This window comes from Molothrus aeneus, chromosome 28, assembly GCF_037042795.1.
Source record: "Molothrus aeneus isolate 106 chromosome 28, BPBGC_Maene_1.0, whole genome shotgun sequence".
Taxonomy (NCBI): domain Eukaryota; kingdom Metazoa; phylum Chordata; class Aves; order Passeriformes; family Icteridae; genus Molothrus; species Molothrus aeneus.
Genome location: NC_089673.1, coordinates 2,222,315 through 2,246,071, shown reverse-complemented (window position 1 = coordinate 2,246,071; position 23,757 = coordinate 2,222,315). Strand labels below are relative to the sequence as shown.

General features: G+C 57.1%; 2 protein-coding genes and 6 gene segments (V, D, J or C); all 8 read right to left on the bottom strand.

The window, feature by feature from the left end:
* Positions 1-1,859, bottom strand: part of LOC136567194 (M1-specific T cell receptor alpha chain-like) — a 109,459-nt gene extending 107,600 nt beyond the window's left edge. The window contains exons 1-2 of the mRNA XM_066566695.1: positions 1,779-1,859; positions 1,069-1,365 (exon numbers count right to left, since the gene is read on the bottom strand). Coding sequence (XP_066422792.1) covers positions 1,069-1,365; positions 1,779-1,830 — 349 coding nt within the window. The 5' untranslated portion in view covers positions 1,831-1,859. The remainder of the gene's footprint in view (positions 1-1,068; positions 1,366-1,778) is intronic.
* A 3,054-nt stretch (positions 1,860-4,913) lies between these two features.
* Positions 4,914-6,777, bottom strand: LOC136567163 (immunoglobulin iota chain-like). Its single transcript, XM_066566662.1, has 3 exons — positions 6,726-6,777; positions 5,637-6,211; positions 4,914-4,937 (listed from the first exon to the last, which is right to left on the bottom strand). The coding sequence occupies exons 1-3, from the start codon at positions 6,775-6,777 to the stop codon at positions 4,914-4,916; spliced, it is 651 nt and encodes a 216-aa protein (XP_066422759.1).
* A 1,491-nt stretch (positions 6,778-8,268) lies between these two features.
* LOC136567162 (T cell receptor alpha variable 4-like) lies at positions 8,269-9,354 on the bottom strand. The segment is given in 2 exon segments: positions 8,269-8,813; positions 9,303-9,354. Coding segments are annotated over 2 exon segments (597 nt in total).
* A 1,486-nt stretch (positions 9,355-10,840) lies between these two features.
* Positions 10,841-11,940, bottom strand: LOC136567161 (probable non-functional immunoglobulin lambda variable 1-50). The segment is given in 2 exon segments: positions 10,841-11,385; positions 11,889-11,940. Coding segments are annotated over 2 exon segments (597 nt in total).
* Positions 11,941-12,262: 322 nt separating this feature from the next.
* LOC136567160 (T cell receptor alpha variable 4-like) lies at positions 12,263-14,548 on the bottom strand. The segment is given in 3 exon segments: positions 12,263-12,296; positions 13,595-13,940; positions 14,497-14,548. Coding segments are annotated over 3 exon segments (432 nt in total).
* A 322-nt stretch (positions 14,549-14,870) lies between these two features.
* Positions 14,871-16,829, bottom strand: LOC136567159 (T cell receptor alpha variable 4-like). The segment is given in 3 exon segments: positions 14,871-14,904; positions 15,922-16,267; positions 16,778-16,829. Coding segments are annotated over 3 exon segments (432 nt in total).
* A 3,744-nt stretch (positions 16,830-20,573) lies between these two features.
* LOC136567158 (probable non-functional immunoglobulin lambda variable 1-50) lies at positions 20,574-21,670 on the bottom strand. The segment is given in 2 exon segments: positions 20,574-21,118; positions 21,619-21,670. Coding segments are annotated over 2 exon segments (597 nt in total).
* A 102-nt stretch (positions 21,671-21,772) lies between these two features.
* On the bottom strand, positions 21,773-23,689 carry LOC136567157 (T cell receptor alpha variable 1-2-like). The segment is given in 3 exon segments: positions 21,773-21,795; positions 22,517-22,792; positions 23,634-23,689. Coding segments are annotated over 3 exon segments (348 nt in total).
* Positions 23,690-23,757: the final 68 nt, after the last annotated feature.

Here is a 23,757-nt window from a genome sequence, read left to right as displayed (position 1 = left end):
TGGAGAGGATCCCCAGTGTGATCAACACATTTCACTGGTTGAGTTACACAAAAGGGCACAAACACCCACAGACAGACACACAGACACCCAGAGACTCCTGCACATTGGGGGGGATTCATGCATGGATTTTTGCTCCCACATGGATTCCTGAGGACTGTGCCTGAACACAAGTGCAAACAAACCAGGAGCACAGGCAAGGACACCATCAGCCATGGATGCTGCTGAGGAAATTTGGGAACAACTGCAGCAGGGCTGGAGCCTTGTGGGGAAGGACAAAGAGTCAGACAAGGCCCTAGCATGGTTTGTGTACTCACTGGCTGAACTGAGAGTAAGATGTCCAGAAAGGCACAACTATTTTTTAAAAGGCAATTTCAACAAGGCAGGTTCGAAAGCAGCAGCCTGATGGCAACAGATGGGGAGGCAAAAACCAGTGACCATCAGGGTGAGCGGAGGAGAGGAGAAGGGAGAGCATTTGTGGGAATCGATCCATGTTGGGATGTGATTTATGTGTGCACATCTCTGGACGGAGTGTTCACATAGATGTGTTTGCAAGGACTTGGGTGCAGCAGCAGGAATAGGAGCAAGTCTGCAGGTTTGCACATCAGTGGGGACATGGCAGAAGGAGAAGTGTCTGTGCCTTGGTCTCCTTTGGAAACGTGAGACCACACACCTCTTCATTAATGCAGGACTATTAGGTACTCTTTGGGTTTGTGCTAGGTCCAGAGTGTGTTTGTGGTACTGTGAACTGGTGTATGTGCAGGAGGAGATCTTTAAATGCTGCTTCTCCTGCTCTGGGTGCTGCTTTATTCCCAGCAAGGCATCAGGGAGGCCCAGGGATGTGACGGAAGTGAGGAGAAGCAATAGCAGTGCAGGTGAGGGCCAGCAGGCCCGGAGTGTGTGGGCCTTTGGGTGCCATTGGCGCTGTCGGTGCTGCGGGCTCGGGGCAGAGGAAGGAGCTGCGGAGGCGCGGCCCGGGAGCCCGGCGGGCGGAGCGGCAGCGCCCCCTGCTGGCCCCGCACGGCCCCGCCCGCGGCGGTTCGTGCCCGGCCGCAGCCCCGGCTCCTCTGCCCGTGGCCCCCAGCGCGCAGTAATACACGGCCGCGTCCCCGCGCCGGGGCTCCGCGAGCCACAGCGAGCTGGAACTCCGATCTGCCGACACAAACAGCGATCCTGCAATGGCCGGCAGCTCTTTGGTGTCTTTTATAGTGACTGCCAGGAATTCAGGTCCTTGGCCCGGGAGCAGACGGTACCACTGGATCCTATCACTCATCTGGATTTGGGGATGTGAGCAGGTGATGTTGATGCCGGTGCCCTCGGTGGTCTCCAATGACGGCTCCTGCTCCACCTGGCCTCTGGTCACAGCCACTGAAATGGAGAAAAGAAATCAGTTTTTTTTACAGAAAATACCATGCAAGGGGAGGGAGCAGAGTACGCCATATCAGAGCGATCTTGGATATGTTTTGAGAATAGGGTATGGAGACATGATTTGTCTGAGAGTGTTTCATTGACGATAAGGACCGATGAGGGATGTTTTGAAGGCAAATCAGATGGAATTGTGAAAAACTGGCTGAGAGGGATAGAAGGATGGATGGATGGATACCGATAGGAAGGAGAAAAGCCGAGATGGGAAGCATCGATTTAGAGAGGAAAGAAAACAGGCAGGCAGAGGAGGGGACAGAGGGTAATAAGAACCGAAAAGGAAGAGGACGGTAAAAGTTGAATTCTGAGCTGGGGCCGATCTCACATAGCCCGCTGACCCTTTCACCACCCCCACGCACCGATGAGCAGCGCGGCCAGCGCGGCCAGCGCCGCGGCCCGAGCCCGCCGCATGCCGCCGCTCCGCCGGCCGAGCCTCGCTGTGCCCCCGAGCCCCGGCTCTGCTGCGGCCGTGCCGCCTCCTCTGGGCCGCCGCCAGCTCCGCCCCGGGGCTGAGCCCTGCGCCGCTGCCGCTCGGGCTCTCGCCGAGTCCTGGCAGGGAACGGAGGCGAGGCGAGCGCGGGGCCTGCGGGGCGGCGCTCGGCTCTCTGCACGTCGCAAGCGGCGGGGCCGGCCTGGGGGGCAGCGGTCGGCCTGGGATCGTGGACATCACCATTGACAGTGCCTGGCTTTCCTTCGCTCCCATAATCTGTTCCCTCACATCGTCCCTTTGCTGTCATGTGGGGACTCCCGAATTGTCTTTCATGGCACTGAAAAGAAATGCACTTCCAACAATAAAGGACCTGGGCATAAAGCCCCAGCCTTTCTCCATGTCCACGAAACCAACGTGATGCAGCTCAGGGGAGAGCAGCTGTGCACTGGCATGATGAGACCTGTGTGTGTGTCTGTATATACGTGTATCTGTGTGTGTGTGTGTGAGCTCTCCCAGTCATGCTGAGGTACTCCCAGCACTTCAAACAGAATTAAACCAAAAATAAAAATTTGGGTGACCCCCTCCCTTTTTGAGGCTGTCAATATCCAGTAGCAGATTGTGCTATTTAGAGCAAATGGAAAAGGAGGGTTCTGGAAACAGGGACTGCATTTCAGCGCCTCTTCCCTGGACAAATCTCTTGCAGTCTGCTACATCATTGTACAACTGCACCCAGGGTCCTTCTGAGTTTGGAAAACAGGTGAATCTGATGCCCCTTCCGTTTCTCTTTCTCTTACAAAATTACCCACTTGACAAATTTCTTAGCTGAGGTTATTTTCTTCTGTGCTAAGTCCACTCTCATGGGGAATACATTCACCAAAACAAGGGAATACCTGACGTGCTTAACACATTTTGTGCCTCAGTCTTCAAGATTAGGATTGCTTATCATCAGGACAACTGGCCTCCTGATCTGTGAGACAGGGAGGGCAAGGAGCAAGGAACCCCTGTAATCCGGATGGAGGAAGTTAAAGATTTGCTAAGCCTCTTCGAGACTCACAAGGCCTAAGGGTTGGATGGGATTGGTGCTAGGAAGATGAGGCAGCTGGATCAAAAGCTCATTAAGGCAGTGCTGAGAAGAGGGGCTGAGGGAGGTCGGTGACTCCAAGCTGGAGCTGCCGTTGTCAGTGCCTGTGTGGATGTCGATGTCAATGCCGGTGTCAATGACGGTGTCGGTTCCGGTGTCGGTTCTGGTGGCGGCAGCGCCCCGGCAGCCCGGGACGAGCGGGGCACGGCGGCCCCGGCGGGCGGAGCGGCAGCGCCCCCTGCTGGCCCCGGCCGGCCCCGCCCGCGGCGGTTCGTGCCCGGCCGCAGCCCCGGCTCCTCTGCCCGTGGCCCCCAGCGCGCAGTAATACACGGCCGCGTCCCCGCGCCGGGGCTCAGCGAGCCACAGCGAGCTGGAACTCCGATCTGCCGACACCGACAGCGATCCTGCACTGCCCGGCAGCTCTTTGGACTCTTTCACAGTGAGTGCGAGGAGTTCAGGTGCTTGGCCTGGGAGCTGTCGGTACCACTGGATCCAATCGGTGGGCTGGATTTTGGGATGTGAGCAGGTGATGTTGATGCCGGTGCCATCGGTGGCCTCCAGGAATTTTTCCTGCTCTATCTGGGCTCTGGACACAGCCACTGCCACAGAGAAAAGCACAATCACTTTTCTTTATCAGCAAATGCCATAGAGTCGGAGACGAGGTAGGTAGAGAGAGCACCGTTATCTGGGCGGCTTTCTGATAATAAAGTATAGAGAGAATATTGCTCCGAGAGGGTGTGGAAGGGGAAAAGAATCGATGATGGATATTTTAAAGGACAATTGGAATTTTTAAGAGTAGAAAGGGATGAGGAAAATGGATTTGCATGGATGGATGGATTGAGTGATGGATGGATGGATGGATGGATGGATGGATGGATGGATGGATGGATGGATGGATGGATGGATGGATGGATGGATGGATGGATGGATGGATGGATGGAAAATTGGAGGACCATAGGCAAACTCGCAGGGAAGGATTTCAGTGGGGCAAAAAAACCACCCTATGATGGCAGAGGAGGGGACAGAGAGCTAACAAGAACTGAGAGGGAGAAGAAGGATAAGAGATCAATCCCAGGGCGAGCGGGGTCTCACCCAGCCCCCCGACGTCCCGCACTGCTGCTTTCCCCACGCACCGATCAGAACCACGGCCAGCGCCGCCAGCGCCGCGGCCCGAGCCCGCCGCATGCCGCCGCTCCGCCGGCCGAGCCTCGCTGTGCCCCTGAGCCCCGGCTCTGCTGCGGCCGTGCCGCCTCCTCTGGGCCGCCGCCAGCTCCGCCCCGGGGCTGAGCCCTGCGCCGCTGCCGCTCGGGCTCTCGCCGAGTCCTGGCAGGGAACGGAGGCGAGGCGAGCGCGGGGCCTGCGGGGCGGTGCTCGGCTCTCTGCACGTCGCAAGCGGCGGGGCCGGCCTGGGGGGCAGCGATCGGCCTGGGATCGTGGACATCACCATTGACAGTGCCTGGCTTTCCTTCGCTCCATAATCTGTTCCCTCACATCGTCCCTTTGCTGTCATGTGGAGACTCCCGAATTGTCCTTCAGGGCACTGGAAGGAAATCCACATTCCCAGATTCAAGACCTGGGCATAAAGCCCCAGCCTTTCTCCGTGTCCATGAAACGAATGTGATGCAGTTCAGGGGAGAGCAGCTGTGCACTGTCCTGGAGAGTTCTATCCGTGTATCTGTGTTTCTGTGTGTCTGTGTCTCTGTGTGTCCCTGTGTCCGAGGGTGTGTGAGGACTCCCAGCCATGCTGAGGGTCTCCCAAGAATTCAAACAGAATTAAACTAAAAATCCAAATATAGTTGTAACCCCCTTTATTAGGGCTGGCACTGTACACTAGTAAAATGTTATGTTTAGAGCAGCTGCAAAAGGAGGCCTCAGGAGGCAGGGACTGCATTTCAGTGCCTCTTCCATGCACAAATCTCCTCCAGGCTGCTACCTCATTGTTCAGCCACACCTGGGCTCCTTCTGAATCATGGCAAATGCTGCTCAGTGCAGAGCAGTGGAGAGCGTCTGCAATGCAGTCAAGGCATTTCACTGGTTGAGTAACACAATAGGGCACACACAGACACACAGGCCCAAACACACACACAGAACACAAGCGCACACAAACCAGGAACACAGTCAAGGACACAATCAGATGCTGCTGAGGAAACCTGGGAACAGCTGCAGCAGGGCTGGAGCCTTGTGGGGAAGGAAAAGGGTCAGCCAAGGCCCTAGCATGATTTGTGTACTCACAGGATCAACACAGAGTAAAGTGTCCACTGAGGGACGACCACTTCCCTGAATGCGATTTTAACAGGGGAGGGTTGGAACCAGCAGCCCAAGGCTGACACAAGGAGAGGCAAAAAACTGGTGACCATCACGGGGAGCTGAGGAACGAAGAAGGGAGTGTCTGTGTGAGAATAGATCCGTGTTGTGATGTAATTATTGTGTGCACATCTCTGGACGGAGTGTTCACATAGATGTGCATTCACAGACTTAGGTGCAGGAGCAGGAATGGGAGCGAGTGTGCGTGTTTAGACATCAGTGGAGAAAAGGCAGAAGGAGAAGTGTCTGTGCCTGGGTATCCTTTGGAAATGTGTGTGCACACATCTCCTCATAAATGCAGGGCTATGAGATACTCTTTGGGTATGTGCAAGCTCCAGAGTGTGTTTGTGATACTGTGAACTTGTGTACATGCAGTAGGAGTTCTTGAATTACTTCTCCTACTCTGGGTGCTGCTTTATTCCCAGAATGGCATCCGGGAGTCTCAGGGATGTGATGGAAGTGAGGAGAAGCAATAGCAGTGCAGGTGAGGGCCAGCAGGCCCGGAGTGTGTGGGCCTTTGGGTGCCATTGGCGCTGTCGGTGCTGCGGGCTCGGGGCAGAGGAAGGAGCTGCGGAGGCGCGGCCCGGGAGCCCGGCGGGCGGAGCGGCAGCGCCCCCTGCTGGCCCCGCACGGCCCCGCCCGCGGCGGTTCGTGCCCGGCCGCAGCCCCGGCTCCTCTGCCCGTGGCCCCCAGCGCGCAGTAATACACGGCCGCGTCCCCGCGCCGGGGCTCAGCGAGCCACAGCGAGCTCCAACTCCCGTCCTCCGACACCGACAGCGATCCTGCAATGGCCGGCAGGGGCTTGGAGCCTCTAGCAACGAGGGCGAGGAATTCGGGGCTTTGGCCCGGGAGCTGACGATAGAAATGGATGTAATCGCCCATCCGTTTGTTGGAGTGAGAGCAGGTGATGTTGATGCCGGTGCCCTCGGTGGTCTCCAGGAATGGTTCCTGCTGCACCTGCGCTCTACCTGTCGCCACTGCCGGAGACAGAAAAAGGACAAATCTCATATTCTACACTGCCCTACTGCATAGTACCGATCTCACAGAAACAGTCAGGAACGTACAGAGATGATGACATAAAGAGGAGCGAAGGGATTTCAAGATTAGCAGGAATGGAAGTGTCCATGAATGGTTTGTGCAGAGATGAATGCAGGAATGACAGGAAGAACGGTTCAGTCACAGGACAATGGGCAGATATAGGAGAAAGTACAAAAAAAAAAAAAAAAGAAAAGAAAAAGAAGAAGAAAAGTTAGAATGCCTAAGGACTGGCTTTGTAAATAATAAAGAAGGAGAGGAATGGAATGCTTGCTCAGGGTTAGAGACAGAATCAGGTGATTTTCCTGGGACTATGCAATGAAGAAGAAGGAGAGAAAATCAAGAGTACAGCTATTGGGAAAAGGTCTGAGAATAAGCCAGGGAGGACGGCAGCTTCCAGGGACTTGCGGGATCATCGCAGCCCCCGCCCGCGGCGCCTTCATCACCCCCACGCACCGATGAGCAGCGCGGCCAGCGCGGCCAGCGCCGCGGCCCGAGCCCGCCGCATGCCGCCGCTCCGCCGGCCGAGCCTCGCTGTGCCCCCGAGCCCCGGCTCTGCTGCGGCCGTGCCGCCTCCTCTGGGCCGCCGCCAGCTCCGCCCCGGGGCTGAGCCCTGCGCCGCTGCCGCTCGGGCTCTCGCCGAGTCCTGGCAGGGAACGGAGGCGAGGCGAGCGCGGGGCCTGCGGGGCGGCGCTCGGCTCTCTGCACGTCGCAAGCGGCGGGGCCGGCCTGGGGGGCAGCGATCGGCCTGGGATCGTGGACATCACCATTGACAGTGCCTGCGTTTCCTTCACTCCCATAATCTGTTCCCTCACATCGTCCCGTTGCTGTCATGGGGATTCCCGAATTGTCCTTCAGGGCACTGGAAGGAAATTCACACACATGGATACAGGACCTGGGCAAAAAGCCTCAGCATTTATTCATGTCCAAGAAATGCATGGGATGCAGCTCAGGGGAGAGCAGCTGTGCACTGGCATGAAGAGACCCGTGTGTATATGTCCGTGTGTCTGTGAGTCTGTATTTAGAACAGCTGGATAAGGAGGGCTCAAGACCCCGGGACTGCATTTCAGAGCCTCTTCCCTGGACAAATCTCCTCCAGGCTGCTGCATCATTGTCCAATTACACCCGGGCTCCTTCTGAGTCTGGGCAAATGCTGCTCTGGGATGCTCAGGGCAGGGCAATGGGGAGCATCTGCAGTGTGATCAATGCATTTCACTGGTTGAGTTACACAAAAGGGCACAGACACCCACAGACAGACACACATCCCCAGAGACTCCTGCACATTGGGGGGGATTCATGCATGAACTTTTGCTCCCACATGGATTCCTGCGCACCCTGCCTTAAGACAAATGCACACAAACCAGGAACACAGGCAAGGACACAATCAGCCAGGGATGCTTCTGAGGAAATTTGGGAACAACAGCAGCAGGGCTGGAGCCTTGTGGGGAAGGACAAGTAGTCAAGCAAGGCCCTGGCATGGTGCGTACACTCACAGGCTGAACTGAGAGTAAGATGTCCAAAGATGCATGACTGCTTTCCTGAAGGCAATTTTAAGAAGGCACGTTCAGAACCTGCAGCGGGATGGTGACTGATGGGGAGGCAAAAACCAGTGACAATCAGGGTGAGCTGAGGAGGGAAGAAGGGAGGCCATGTGTGGGAATAGATCCGTGTTGGGATGTGATTTATCTGTGCACGTCTCTGGACAGGAGTGTTCACATAGATGTGTTTGCAAGGCCTTGGGTGCAGGAGAAGGAATAGGAGCGAGCGTGCATGTTTGCACATGAGTGGGGACATGGCAGAAGGAGAAGTGTCTGTGCCTGGGTCCTCTTTGGCAATGTGCATGTACCCACCTCTTCATAAATGCAGAGCTATGAGTTACTCTTTGGTTTGTGCAAATGCCACAGTGTGTTTGTGGTACCGTGAACTCCTGTATGTGCAGGAAGATATGTTTAAATACTGCTTCTCCTGCTCTGGGTGCTGCTTTATTCCCAGCAAGGCATCAGGCAGGCCCAGGGATGTGATGGAAGTGAGGAGAAGCAATAGCAGTGCAGGTGAGGGCCAGGAGGCCCGGAGTGTGTGGGCCTTTGGGTGCCATTGGCGCTGTCGGTGCTGCGGGCTCGGGGCAGAGGAAGGAGCTGCGGAGGCGCGGCCCGGGAGCCCGGCGGGCGGAGCGGCAGCGCCCCCTGCTGGCCCCGCACGGCCCCGCCCGCGGCGGTTCGTGCCCGGCCGCAGCCCCGGCTCCTCTGCCCGTGGCCCCCAGCGCGCAGTAATACACGGCCGCGTCCCCGCGCCGGGGCTCAGCGAGCCACAGCGAGCTCCAACTCCCGTCCTCCGACACCGACAGCGATCCTGCAATGGCCGACAGGGGCTTGGAGCCTCTAGCAACGAGGGCGAGGAATTCGGGGCTTTGGCCCGGGAGCTGACGATAGAAATGGATGTAATCGCCCATCCGTTTGTTGGAGTGGGAGCAGGTGATGTTGATGCCGGTGCCCTCGGTGGTCTCCAGGAATGGTTCCTGCTGCAACTGCGCTCTACCTGTCGCCACTGCTGGAGACAGAAAAAGGACAAATCTCATATTCTACACTGCCCTACTGCATAGTACCGATCTCACAGAAAAAGTGAAGAACCTACAGAGATGGTGAAATAAACAGGAGCAAAGAGATTTTAAGGTTAGCAGGAATGGAAGTGTCCATGAATTGTTTGTGGAGAGATGAATGTGGGAATGACAGGAAGAACGGGGCAGTCACTGGAGAATGGAGGGATGTGGGAGAAAGCACAGAAATAAAAGAAAAAAAGTTAGAAGGGCTAATGACAGACCTTGTAACTAATAAAGAAGGAGAGATTTGGAAAGCTCGCCAAGGGTTGACACAATATGAGGTGATTTTTCTGGGACTCTGGAATGAAGAAGGAGTGAAAAACAATAGAACAGCTCTCGGGAAGAGGTCTGAGAAAAAGCCAGGGAGGACGGCAGCTTCCAGGGACTTGAGGGATCACCCATCCCCAAACCGCGGCGCCTTCATCACCCCCACGCACCGATGAGCAGCGCGGCCAGCGCGGCCAGCGCCGCGGCCCGAGCCCGCCGCATGCCGCCGCTCCGCCGGCCGAGCCTCGCTGTGCCCCCGAGCCCCGGCTCTGCTGCGGCCGTGCCGCCTCCTCTGGGCCGCCGCCAGCTCCGCCCCAGGGCTGAGCCCTGCGCCGCTGCCGCTCGGGCTCTCGCCGAGTCCTGGCAGGGAACGGAGGCGAGGCGAGCGCGGGGCCTGCGGGGCGGCGCTCGGCTCTCTGCACGTCGCAAGCGGCGGGGCCGGCCTGGGGGGCAGCGATCGGCCTGGGATCGTGGACATCACCATTGACAGTGCCTGCGTTTCCTTTGCTCCCATAATCTGTTCCCTCACATCGTCCCGTTGCTGTCATGTGGGGACTCTCGAATTGTCTTTCAGGCACTGGAAAGAAATGCACTCCCACCGATATAGGACCTGGGCATAAATCCCCAGCCCTTTGTCCATGTCCTCGACACCAATGTGATGCAGCTCAGGGGAGAGCAGCTGTGCACTGGCCTGGCGAGACCTGTGTGTTTGTCTGTAAATCCGTGTATTTCTGTGTCTGTGTTTCCATGTGTTTGTGAGTCTGTATTTACAGCAGCTGCATAAGGGGGGCTCAGGACCAAGGGACTGCATTTCAGAGCCTCTTCCTTGGACAAATCTCCTCCAGGCTGCTGCATCATTGTCCAATTACACCCGCGCTCCTTCTGAGTCTTGCCAAATGCTGCTCTGGGATGCTCAGGGCTGAGCAATGGAGAGGGTCCCCAGTGTGATCAACTCATTTCACTTGTGGAGTAACACACTGGGACACGCTGGATACACACAGACACACACACAAACACACAGGTTTCTGCACATTGGGGGCGATTAATGCATGAATTTGTGCTCCCGCATGGATTCCATGGACCCTGCCTGAACACAAGTGCACACAAACCAGGAGCACAGGCAAGGACACCATCAGCCATGGATGCTGCTGAGGAAATTTGGGAACAACTGCAGCAGGGCTGGAGCCTTGTGGGGAAGGACGATAGGTCAGGCAAAGCCCTGGCATGGTTTGTGTACTCACTGGCTGAACTGAGAGTAAGATGTCCAGAGGGGGACGACTGGTTTCCTGAAGGCAATTTTAAGAGAGCAGGGTCAGGGAGGTAAAGCCAGTGAGCTGAGGAGGGAAGAAGGGATGGCATGTGTGGGAATAGTTCCGTGTTGGGATGTAATTTATGTGTGCACATCTCTGGATGGGCATGGTCACATAGATGTGCATGCACAGACGTGGGTGCAGGAGCAGGAATGGGAGTGAGCGTGAGTGTTTGCACACCAGTGGGGACATGGCAGAAGGAGAAGTGTCTGTGCCTGGGTCCCCTTTGGAAATGTGTGTGCACACACATCTCCATAAATGCAGAGCTATGAGTTACTCTTGGGGTGTGTGCAAGCTCCAGAGTGTGTTTGTGGTACCGTGAACTCGTGTATGTGCAATAAGAGTTCTTGAATTACTTCTTCTCCTACTCTGGGTGCTGCTTTATTCCCAGAATGGCATCAGGGAGTCTCAGGGATGTGATGGAAGTGAGGAGAAGCAACAGCAGTGCAAGTGAGGGCCAGCAGTCCCGGAGTGTGTGGGCCTTTGGGTGCCATTGGCGCTGTCGGTGCTGCGGGCTCGGGGCAGAGGAAGGAGCTGCGGAGGCGCGGCCCGGGAGCCCGGCGGGCGGAGCGGCAGCGCCCCCTGCTGGCCCCGCACGGCCCCGCCCGCGGCGGTTCGTGCCCGGCCGCAGCCCCGGCTCCTCTGCCCGTGGCCCCCAGCGCGCAGTAATACACGGCCGCGTCCCCGCGCCGGGGCTCAGCGAGCCACAGCGAGCTCCAACTCCCGTCCTCCGACACCGACAGCGATCCTGCAATGGCCGGCAGGGGCTTGGAGCCTCTAGCAACGAGGGCGAGGAATTCGGGGCTTTGGCCCGGGAGCTGACGGTAGAAATGGACGACATCGCCGCTCAATTTCTTGGTATGTGTGCAGGTGATGTTGATGCCGGTGCCCTCGGTGGTCTCCAGGAATGGTTCCTGTTGCACCTGGGCTCTGCCTGACGCCACTACCGGGGACAGAAAAAGGAGAAGACTGAAATCCTGCAATGCCCTACTTCACAGAAGAAAGCCTGCAGATACAGTGAAGAATGTACACAGATGATGAGAAAATAAGTACTGAGGGGATTTCAACATAAGAGGGAGGAGAAATGGAAGTTACTTGTTTGTGAAGATCTGAAAGTGTAAATGCCAGGAAGAACTGAGCAGTCATTGAAGAAAGGAAGGATGTGGGAGAAAGAACAACAAAAAAAGGGAGTTAGAAGGGGTAAGGACTGACTTCATAAATAATAAAGAAGGAGAGGGCTGGAATGCTTGTGCAGGGTAGGACATAGAATACAAAGGAAATTTCTATTTCCTTTCTATGAATGAGAGGGATGGAGAAGAAGGGAGAAAAACAAGAGCACAGCACTTGGGAAAAGGTCTGAGAATAAGCCAGGGAGGACGGCAGCCTCCGGGCACCTGCGGGATCAGCCAGACCAAAGACCGCAGCCCCTTCGCCGACCCCACGCACCGATGAGCAGCGCGGCCAGCGCGGCCAGCGCCGCGGCCCGAGCCCGCCGCATGCCGCCGCTCCGCCGGCCGAGCCTCGCTGTGCCCCCGAGCCCCGGCTCTGCTGCGGCCGTGCCGCCTCCTCTGGGCCGCCGCCAGCTCCGCCCCGGGGCTGAGCCCTGCGCCGCTGCCGCTCGGGCTCTCGCCGAGTCCTGGCAGGGAACGGAGGCGAGGCGAGCGCGGGGCCTGCGGGGCGGCGCTCGGCTCTCTGCACGTCGCAAGCGGCGGGGCCGGCCTGGGGGGCAGCGATCGGCCTGGGATCGTGGACATCACCATTAACAGTGCCTGGCTTTCCTTCGCTCCCATAATCTGTTCCCTCACATCGTCCCTTTGCTATCATGTGGGGACTCCCGAATTGTCCTTCAGGGCACTGGAAGGAAATTCACACACACGGATACAGGACCTGGGCATAAGCCTCAGCCTTTCTCCATGTCCAAGAAATGCATGGGATGCAGCTCAGGGGAGAGCAGCTGTGCACTGGCATGAAGAGACCTGTGTGTATATGTCCGTGCGTCTGTGAGTCTGTGTTTAAAGCAGCTGGAAAAGGAGGGCTCAGGACCCTGGGACTGCATTTCAGAGCCTCTTCCCTGGACCAATCTCCTGCACGCTGCTGCATCATTGTCCAATTACACCCGCGCTCCTTCTGAGTCTTGCCAAATGCTGCTCTGGGATGCTCAGGGCAGAGCAATGGAGAGCATCCCCAGGGTGATCAACTCATTTCACTTGTGGAGTAACACACTGGGACATGCTGGATACACACAGACACACACACAAACACACAGGTTTCTGCACATCGGGGGTGATTAATGCATGAATTTGTGCTCCCACATGGATTCCATGGACCCTGCCTGAACACAAGTGCACACAAACCAGGAGCACAGGCAAGGACACCATCAGCCATGGATGCTGCTGAGGAAATTTGGGAACAACTGCAGCAGGACGGGAGCCTTGTGGGGAAGGACGATAGGTCAGGCAAAGCCCTGGCATGGTTTGTGTACTCACTGGCTGAACAGCAGGTAAGATGTCCAGAGAGGGATGACTGGTTTCCTGAAGGCAATTTTAAGAGAGCAGGGTCAGGGAGGCAAAACCAGTGAGCTGAGGAGGGAAGAAGGGATGGCATGTGTGGGAATAGTTCCGTGTTGGGATGTAATTTATGTGTGCACATCTCTGGATGGGCATGGTCACATAGATGTGCATGCACAGACGTGGGTGCAGGAGCAGGAATGGGAGTGAGCGTGAGTGTTTGCACACCAGTGGGGACATGGCAGAAGGAGAAGTGTCTGTGCCTGGGTCTCCTTTGGAAATGTGTGTGCACACACCTCTCCATAAATGCAGAGCTATGAGTTACTCTTGGGGTGTGTGCAAGCTCCAGAGTGTGTTTGTGGTACCGTGAACTCGTGTATGTGCAATAGGAGTTCTTGAATTACTTCTTCTCCTAGTCTGGGTGCTGCTTTATTCCCAGAATGGCATCCGGGAGTCTCAGGGATGTGATGGAAGTGAGGAGAAGCAATAGCAGTGCAGGTGAGGGCCAGCAGGCCCGGAGTGTGTGGGCCTTTGGGTGCCATTGGCGCTGTCGGTGCTGCGGGCTCGGGGCAGAGGAAGGAGCTGCGGAGGCGCGGCCCGGGAGCCCGGCGGGCGGAGCGGCAGCGCCCCCTGCTGGCCCCGCACGGCCCCGCCCGCGGCGGTTCGTGCCCGGCCGCAGCCCCGGCTCCTCTGCCCGTGGCCCCCAGCGCGCAGTAATACACGGCCGCGTCCCCGCGCCGGGGCTCCGCGAGCCACAGCGAGCTGGAACTCCGATCTGCCGACACCAACACATGGCCCGCACTGCCCGGCAGCTCCTTGGAGTCTTTGTGAATGCTCACGAAGAGTTCGGGTCCTCGGCCCGGGAGCTGACGGTACCAGTAGATCGTTTGGCTGGTCTGGATTTGGGGATGTGAGCAGGTGATGTTGATGCCGGTGCCCTCGGTGGTGTCCAGTGACGGCTTCTGCTGTACCTGGGCTCTGGACACAGCCACTGCCACAGAGAAAAGCACAATCACTTTTCGTTATCAGAAAATGCCATACAGTCGGAGATGGGGAGGTAGAGAGAGCAGCGTTAACTGGGCGGCTTTCTGATAATAAAGTATAGAGAGAATATTGCTCCGAGAGGGTTTGGCAGGGGAAGAGAATCGGTGATGGATATTTGAAAGGACAATTGGAATTTTTAAGAGAGGAAAGAGATGAGGAAAATAGATTTGCATGGATGTATGGATTGAGTGATGGAGGGATGGATGGATGGATGGATGGATGGATGGATGGATGGATGGATGGATGGATGGATGGATGGATGGATGGATGGATGGATGGATGGATGGATGGATGGATGAATGGATGGATGGAAAATTGGAGGACCATAGGCAGACTCGCAGGGAAGGATTTCAGTGAGGCAAAAGAAACCCCTATGATGGCAGAGGAGGGGACAGAGAGCTAACAAGAACTGAGAAGGAGAAGAAGGATAAGAGATCAATCCCAGGGCGAGCGGGGTCTCACCCAACCCCCCGATGTCCCCCACTGCTGCTTTCCCCACGCACCGATCAGAACCACGGCCAGCGCCGCCAGCGCCGCGGCCCGAGCCCGCCGCATGCCGCCGCTCCGCCGGCCGAGCCTCGCTGTGCCCCCGAGCCCCGGCTCTGCTGCGGCCGTGCCGCCTCCTCTGGGCCGCCGCCAGCTCCGCCCCGGGGCTGAGCCCTGCGCCGCTGCCGCTCGGGCTCTCGCCGAGTCCTGGCAGGGAACGGAGGCGAGGCGAGCGCGGGGCCTGCGGGGCGGCGCTCGGCTCTCTGCGCGTCGCAAGCGGCGGGGCCGGCCTGGGGGGCAGCGATCGGCCTGGGATCGTGGACATCACCATTGACAATGCCTGGCTTTCCTTCACTCCCATAATCTGTTCCCTCACATCGTCCCGTTGCTGTCATGTGGGGACTCCCGAATTGTCCTTCAGGGCACTGGAAGGAAACCCACACACACAGATACAGGACCTGGGCATAAATGCTTCAGCCTTTCTCTGTGTCCAAAAGACCAATCTGATATAGCATAGGGGAGAGCAGCTGTGCACTGGCCTGCAGAGACCTGTCTGTGTGTCCGTGTGTCTGTGTGTCCATGTGTCCCTGTCCCCATGTCTCTGTCTGTCCATGTATCTGTGTGTCCTTGTATCCCAGGCAAGGACACTGCTGAGGAAACCTGGGAACAGCTGCAGCAGGAGCTTTGTGGAGAAGGACAAGGAGTCAGGCAAGGCCCTGGCTTGGTTTGTGTACTCACAGGCTGAACACAGGGTTAGATGTCCAGAGAGGCACAAATACATCCTTATAGGCAGTTTCAACAGGGTAGGTCGGAACCAGCAGACCAAAGGTGACACATGGGAGGCAAAAACCAGTGACAATCAGGGTGAGCTGAGGAGGGAAGGATGGTGGATGTTTGAGCGACTAAAGCCATGTTGGGATGTGAGTTATGTGTGCATATCTCTGGACAGGAGTGTTCATGTAGATGTGCATGCACAGACTTGGGTGCAGGAGCAGGAATGGGAGCGAGTGTGCGTGTTTAGACATTAGTGGGGACATGGCAGAAGGAGAAGTGTCTGTGCCTGGGTCTCCTTTGGAAACGTGAGAGCACACACCTCTTCATTAATGCAGAGCTATGAGGTACTCTTGGGGTGTGTGCTAGTTCCAGAGTGTGTTTGTGATACTGTGAACTGGTGTATGTGCACTAGGAGTTCTTTAATTACTTCTTCTCCTACTCTGGGTGCTGCTTTATTCCCAGAATGGCATCCGGGAGTCTCAGGGATGTGATGGAAGTGAGGAGAAGCAACAGCAGTGCAGGTGAGGGCCAGCAGGCCCGGAGTGTGTGGGCCTTTGGGTGCCATTGGCGCTGTCGGTGCTGCGGGCTCGGGGCAGAGGAAGGAGCTGCGGAGGCGCGGCCCGGGAGCCCGGCGGGCGGAGCGGCAGCGCCCCCTGCTGGCCCCGCACGGCCCCGCCCGCGGCGGTTCGTGCCCGGCCGCAGCCCCGGCTCCTCTGCCCGTGGCCCCCAGCGCGCAGTAATACACGGCCGCGTCCCCGCGCCGGGGCTCAGCGAGCCACAGCGTGCTCCAACTCCCGTCCTCCGACACCGACAGCGATCCTGCAATGGCCGGCAGGGGCTTCGAGCCTCTATAAACAGCTGCGAGGAATTCGGGGCTTTGGCCCGGGAGCTGACGGTAGAAATGGATGTAATCATTGCTCTGTTTCTTGGTATGTGTGCAGGTGATGTTGATGCCGGTGCCCTCGGTGGTCTCCACTGACGGCTCCTGCTGCACCTGGGCTCTCCCTGTAGCCACTGCCGGAGACAGAAAAAGGACAAATCTCATATTCTACACTGCCCTACTGCATAGTACCGATCTCACAGAAACAGTCAGGAACGTACAGAGATGATGACATAAAGAGGAGCGAAGGGATTTCAAGATTAGCAGGAATGGAAGTGTCCATGAATGGTTTGTGCAGAGATGAACGCAGGAATGAAAAGAAGAACGGTTCAGTCACTGGACAATGGGGAGATATAAGAGAAAGTACAAAAAAAAAAAAAGAAAAGAAAAAGAAGAAGAAAAGTTAGAATGCCTAAGGACTGGCTTTGTAACTAATAAAGAAGGAGAGGAATGGAATGCTTGCTCAGGGTTGGAGACAGAATCAGGTGATTTTCCTGGGACTATGCAATGAAGAAGAAGGAGAGAAAAACAAGAGCACAGCACTTGGGAAAAGGTCTGAGAATAAGCCAGGGAGGACGGCAGCTTCCAGGGACTTGAGGGATCACCCATCCCCAAACCGCGGCGCCTTCATCACCCCTACGCACCGATGAGCAGCGCAGCCAGCGCGGCCAGCGCCGCGGCCCGAGCCCGCCGCATGCCGCCGCTCCGCCGGCCGAGCCTCGCTGTGCCCCCGAGCCCCGGCTCTGCTGCGGCCGTGCCGCCTCCTCTGGGCCGCCGCCAGCTCCGCCCCGGGGCTGAGCCCTGCGCCGCTGCCGCTCGGGCTCTCGCCGAGTCCTGGCAGGGAACGGAGGCGAGGCGAGCGCGGGGCCTGCGGGGCGGCGCTCGGCTCTCTGCACGTCGCAAGCGGCGGGGCCGGCCTGGGGGGCAGCGATCGGCCTGGGATCGTGGACATCACCATTGACAGTGCCTGGCTTTCCTTCTCTCCCATAGCCTGTTCCCTCACATCGTCCCTTGGCTGTCATGTGGGGACTCCCGAATTGTCTTTCAGGGCACTGGAAAGAAATGCACTGTCAACGATAAAGGACCTGGGCATAAAGCCCCAGCCTTTGTCCATGTCCTCGACACCAATGTGATGCAGCTCAGGGGAGAGCAGCTGTGCACTGGCATGATGAGACCTGTGTGTGTGTCTGTATATACGTGTATCTGTGTGTGTGTGTGTGTGTGAGCTCTCCCAGTCATGCTGAGGTACTCCCAGCACTTCAAACAGAATTAAACTAAAAATACAATTTTGGGTGACCCCTTCCCCCCCCCCCCCCCCCTTATTGGGGCTGTCAATATCCAGTAGGAGATTGTGATATTTAGAGCAAATGGAAAAGGAGGGTTCTGGAAACAGGGACTGCATTTCAGCGCCTCTTCCCTGGACAAATCTCTTCCAGGCTGCTACATCATTGTACAACTGCACCCAGGGTCCTTCTGAGTTTGGAAAACAGGTGAATCTGATGCCCCTTCCGTTTCTCTTTCTCCTACAAAATTACCCACTCCACAAATGTCTCAGCAGAGGTAGTTTTCTTCTGTTCTAAGTCCACTCTCATGGGGAATACATTCACCAAAACAAGGGAATACCTGACGTGCTTAACACATTTTGTGCCTCAGTCTTCAAGATTAGGATTGCTTATCATCAGGACAATGCCTCCTGATCTGGGAGACAGGGAGGGCAAGCAGCAAGGAACCCCTGTAATCCAGACGGAGGAAGTTAAAGATTTGCTAAGTCTCTTCGAGGCTCACAAGATTTAAGGATTGAATGGGTTTGGTGCTAGGGAGATGAGGCAGCTGGGTCAAAAGCTCATTAAGGCAGTGCTGAGAAGAGGGGCGGAGGGAGGTCGGTGACTCCAAGCTGGAGCTGCCGTTGTCAGTGCCTGTGTGGATGTCGATGTCAATGCCGGTGTGAATGACGGTGCCGGTTCCGGTGTCGGTTCTGGTGGCGGCAGCGCCCCGGCAGCCCGGGACGAGCGGGGCTCGGCGGCCCCGGCGGGCGGAGCGGCAGCGCCCCCTGCTGGCCCCGCACGGCCCCGCCCGCGGCGGTTCGTGCCCGGCCGCAGCCCCGGCTCCTCTGCCCGTGGCCCCCAGCGCGCAGTAATACACGGCCGCGTCCCCGCGCCGGGGCTCCGCGAGCCACAGCGAGCTGGAACTCCGATCTGCCGACACCAACACATGGCCCGCACTGCCCGGCAGCTCCTTGGAGTCTTTGTGAATGCTCACGAAGAGTTCGGGTCCTCGGCCCGGAAATTTTTGGTACCAGTAGATCAATTCGTTTCTCTGGATTTTTGGATGTGAGCAGGTGATGTTGATGCCGGTGCCCTCGGTGGTCTCCGCTGTTGACGCCTGCTCTACCTGGGCTCTGGCCACAGCCACTGCCATGGAGAAACCAACAATCACTTTCCATCGGCAGCAAATGCCTTGCACGGGAAGAGGGAAGAGGGTAGAGGAGGACAGATCACAGGCAGCTGCAATATGCTGACAAAAAAGCATGGAGAGACTGTTTCTCTGAAACGAATTACTTGGAATTAAGAATGTGGTATATTTGGGGGAAATAAGACTGTGGGAGAAGTGTCAGACTGCTGAAGGGGAGACTGGAATGAGGAAAAGAGATTGGCTGAAATGCATGGATTAGTAGATGATTGAATGAATCAATGAATTACTAAAGAAATTGAATAGTAGAGCAGGGGAAGATGGGAGAAAACAGATTCATTGAGAGGAGGCTTGCGGGCAGTGAGAGAAAAAGCACGGAGGAGCAAGAGTGCCAGAGACAAATGCCGAGCCCAATGCTCATCCCAGGCATCCCCAGCCCCGGCCTCCGCCACCTCCACCGCCCCCTCCACGCACCGATGAGCAGCGCGGCCAGCGCGGCCAGCGCCGCGGCCCGAGCCCGCCGCATGCCGCCGCTCCGCCGGCCGAGCCTCGCTGTGCCCCCGAGCCCCGGCTCTGCTGCGGCCGTGCCGCCTCCTCTGGGCCGCCGCCAGCTCCGCCCCGGGGCTGAGCCCTGCGCCGCTGCCGCTCGGGCTCTCGCCGAGTCCTGGCAGGGAACGGAGGCGAGGCGAGCGCGGGGCCTGCGGGGCGGCGCTCGGCTCTCTGCACGTCGCAAGCGGCGGGGCCGGCCTGGGGGGCAGCGATCGGCCTGGGATCGTGGACATCACCATTGACAGTGCCTGGCTTTCCTTCGCTCCCATAATCTGTTCCCTCACATCGTCCCTTTGCTGTCATGTGGGGACTCCCGAATTTACCTTCAGGGCACTGGAAGGTAATCCACATTCCCAGATTCAAGACCTGGGCATAAAGCCCCAGCCTTTCTCTCTGTCCATGAAACCAACGTGATGCATCTCAGGGGAGAGCAGCTGTGCACTGGCCTGGAGAGATCCGTCTGTGTGTCCGCTGTCCGCATGTCTCTCTGTCTGTCTTTAGAGCAGCTGGAAAAGGAGGGCCCGGGAAGCAGAAACTGCATGTCAGCCCCTCTTCCCTGGACAAATGTCCTGCAGGATCTCCTGCGGGCTCCTTCTGAATCTGGGCAAATGCTGCTCTGTGATGCACAGGGCAGAGCAGTGGAGAGCATCTCCAGTGTGATCAAGGCATTTCACTGGTGAAGTAACACACAGATACACACACAGACTCAGACACAGACACACAGACACACAGACACACACGCAGAGGCTTCTGCCCATCAGGGGGATTCATGCCCGAATTTGTGCTCAAACATGGATTCCTGTACACTCTACTTGAACACAAGCACACACAAACCTGGAGCACAGGCAAGGACACAATCAGCCATGGACTCTTCACAGGAAACCTGGGAGCAACTGCAGCAGGGCTGGAACCTTGTGGGGAAGGACAAAGAGTCAGGCAAGGCAATGGCATGATTTCTGTTCTGACAGGCAGAATAGAGTATAAGATGTCCAGAGAGGCACAAATACTTTCCTGAAGTCAATTTCATCAGGGCAGGGTCGGAACCAGAAGTCCAATGCTGACACATGTGGAGGCAAGAAACAGTGACAATCAGAGTGAGCTGAAGAGGGAAGAAGGGAAGGTGTATATGTAAGTGTGTGGGAATTGATCCGTTTTGGGATGTGCTTTTTGTGTGCACATCTCTGGACAGGATTGTTCATGCAGATGTGTGTGCACAGACTTGGGTGCAGAAGCAGGAATGGGAGCGAGTGTGCGTGTTTGCACATTAGTAGGGATATGGCAGAAGGAGTAATGTCTGTGCCTGGGTATCCTTTGGAAATGTGTGTGCACACAGCTCTTCGTAAATGCAGAGCTATGAGTTACTCTTTGGTGTATGCAAGTTCCAGAGTGTGTTTGCGATACTGTGAACTTGTGTAGGTGCAGTAGGAGATCTTTTAATACTGCTTCTCCAACTCTGGGTGCTGCTTTATTCCCAGCAAGGCATCAGGGAGTCTCAGGGATGTGATGGAAGTGAGGAGAAGCAATAGCAGTGCCAGTGAGGGCCAGCAGGCCCGGAATGTGTGGGCCTTTGGGTGCCATTGGCGCTGTCGGTGCTGCGGGCTCGGGGCAGAGGAAGGAGCTGCGGAGGCGCGGCCCGGGAGCCCGGCGGGCGGAGCGGCAGCGCCCCCTGCTGGCCCCGGCCGGCCCCGCCCGCGGCGGTTCGTGCCCGGCCGCAGCCCCGGCTCCTCTGCCCGTGGCCCCCAGCGCGCAGTAATACACGGCCGCGTCCCCGCGCCGGGGCTCCGCGAGCCACAGCGAGCTGGAACTCCGATCTGCCGACACCGACAGACGCCCTTTAGGGACTCGCATCTGCTTGGTCGATTTAGGAGCGAGCACCAGGAGTTCGGGGCTTTGGCCCGGCAGCCGACGGTAAAAATGGATGAAATCACCAGTCCGGATATTGGGGTGTGAGCACTTGATGGTGATACTGGTGCCCTCGGTGGTCTCCAGGAACGGCTCCTGCTGTATCTGGGCTCTGACTGCAGCCACTGCCAGGGAAAGAAAAAGAACAAACATCAACTCCTACTTTCGATACCCAGCTCCGCCTGCCAATCCCCAGAACAAAGCCTGCACAAGCTTTCCCACTTCCTCTGGGAACTGTTTTCCTCCACATCTCTCTCATCACAGAGAGCTGAGGAGGAAAACAGTTCCCAGAGGATGCCATGGAGATATGTAGGAACGGAAGTGTCCATGAATGGTTTGTGAAGAGATGAATGAGTGAATGACAGAAGGATCGGTGCAGTCGCTGGAGAATGGGAGGATGTGAGAGAAAGCACAAAAAGGCAAGAAGAACATTAGTCAGGGGTAAGGTCTGATTTCGTGAGCTATAAAGAAGGAATGTTTGTGCGGGTTTTGAAAGAGAATAGAAGTTCAGGATGGAGAAGAGAGAGGGATGAAGAGGAGAACAGCTCTCGAGAAAAGGTCTGTGCAGAAGCCCGGCAGGGCGGCAGCGTCCGGGCACCTGCGGGATCACCCCAGCCCCACGCACCGATGAGCAGCGCGGCCAGCGCGGCCAGCGCCGCGGCCCGAGCCCGCCGCATGCCGCCGCTCCGCCGGCCGAGCCTCGCTGTGCCCCCGAGCCCCGGCTCTGCTGCGGCCGTGCCGCCTCCTCTGGGCCGCCGCCAGCTCCGCCCCGGCCGGCCTCAGCCCCCGCCTCTCACAGCACCTGCACGACCTGCGACACAAGGACCTTTGGCATGGCCAGGGACAAGGGACAGCTGTGTCCCATCGCACACAGCAGCCACACCGCCTGGGCAGCCGATCCACCCTGCACACACCTGCAGCGGGCGGCTGCCGGCCCCGCTCAGCGGCTCTCAGGCTGTTTGTGAGCCTGGGCAGCTGCTGCTCCGTGCTGTTCGGGGCCAGAGCGGTGCTCGGTGTCCCTGGCATGGTCAGGAAATTCCCTCCCGATCGGGGACACACGCGGACAGAGCCAGGGCCGTCCTACCCGGTGTGGAGCCACAGACAAATCCGTGCTTCACGTGTGTCCATGCAAACGGGGCTGCTCCAAGAGCAACCAAGGCAGGGACACACAAGCAGCCCCGGGCTCTGCTGAGGACATGCGGGGTCAAAAGCAGCAGGGCTGGAGTGTGGAAGGACAAGGTCTCAGGCAAGCACAGGGGGAATTTTTCTTTTTTACTTAGAGACTGCAAAATGCAGAGATAAGTCAATATACTCCAAAATATTTTCCTAAGTGAAGTGCTAGGATGGATGGGGTAAAAACCACCAGACCATTGTACACACTCGTGGATGCAAATTCTGCTGAGTATCAGGGTGAGATCAGAGTCCCTTTGCCAAGCTCAGCCTTGCACTGACACATGCCCTCCCTGGCCTGGGTTGTTGCACAGCTGAGGAAGCTCCCTGCACCAGGGTGTCTTGCACAGCACAGAGGTACAAGGCAGTGTCAGAGAGCTCCACTTCCTCCAGCTGCAGGACACTGGATTTGCCCGTGGTGTTCAGGTACGTGGTGAAACGGCCACTGGGCTTGGGGCCAGCCCCTGCTTGATAGGAGATCAGCTCTGGGGCTCTGCCTTTCCTCAGCTGGTACCACAGCAAGGCATTAAAATAACTGGTGTGGTATTTGCAGGTGGTGTGGAAGGGGTGTCCCTGCTTCACCAAGACTGGTCCATCTTCCTGGGTGACTGTGTCCTGCCCCGTGGTGCCTGGAAGAAAGTGATGCTGAGCAGTTCCACAGGGAAACACAATGGGAAGTGCATGGAAAAGGCTGGTGGAGAAAGGTCCCTGCCTTGTAGCCCAGTCCTGAGAGATTTTGGGCAGGAGTTCGGAGCTCTCTGCTCTGCATCGCCAATAGGAGAGCTGGGCTGTGTCCCTGCTCCTGCTCCCTCTGCTTAAAGGACCGGGGAACATCCTGCCATGCCTGAACTGTGTGTGCTGGAACCAGCAGCCTTCCAGCTCCCTGAGGTGCCCAGCGAGGTACAGCAGAAAGGTTCATCCAGCTTCCCCACTCCTGTCACCTCTGAAAGCTCCTGAGCACACACAAAGCTGAGCTTGGAAAGAGCGAGCCCTGCTTGTGTCCATGCCAGTGAACACGGGAATCTGTGGCAGAGCTGTGTCAGCCTGGAGGCAGAATGGAACACCCTGATAATGGAATGGTATGAAAAACTGTGAGGTGCCTGGGGCAGGTTAGACAGAATGTGGGAATTTACACTAAAACAGGAGCAATATGGCACTGCAGACACAGCTGAGATTTCCTGAGATGACAGCACGTGGATGAGGAGAGAGAGGCAGAGGCAGATGGATTTAAGGTGAGAGAAAAGACACAGAAGGGCCCGAGGTTTCTCTCTCTTCCCTTTCCCTTTCCAAATCGAAGAGCTTCTTCAGGAAACACTTGCAAAACCACAAACAAAAGCAGTTTTTTCTTATCCTTTTCTATTCATTCACTGGCATTTCCCCCACGGTCCTGATTAGGCTTTTGAGGATATCCTGGGCAGAAGAAGAAGAAGAAGAAGAAGAGGAGAGCCTTGGGGAAAAGCCAGGACTTACCCAGGAGCTGGCCCAGGAGGACGGTGAGGATGAGATAAGCGAGGCGCATGCCGAGACCGAGGTGCTGAGTGAGCAAGTGTTTGCTGAGTGAGGCAGAGGCAGAAAGGACGTCCCAGCCCCGAGA

Coding starts and splice junctions, on each gene's coding strand:
- LOC136567163 (XM_066566662.1), bottom strand. CDS start 6,777: ATGCGGCGGGCTCGGGCCGCGGCGCTGGCCGCGCTGGCCGCGCTGCTC. Junction 6,212..6,725: donor GCTGGCCGCGCTGCTCATCG/GTGCGTGGGGGT, acceptor TGTCTCCGGCAG/TGGCGACAGGTAGAGCGCAG. Junction 4,938..5,636: donor GGAATAAAGCAGCACCCAGA/GTAGGAGAAGTA, acceptor ACTGCATTGCAG/ACGCTCTCCACTGCTCTGCA.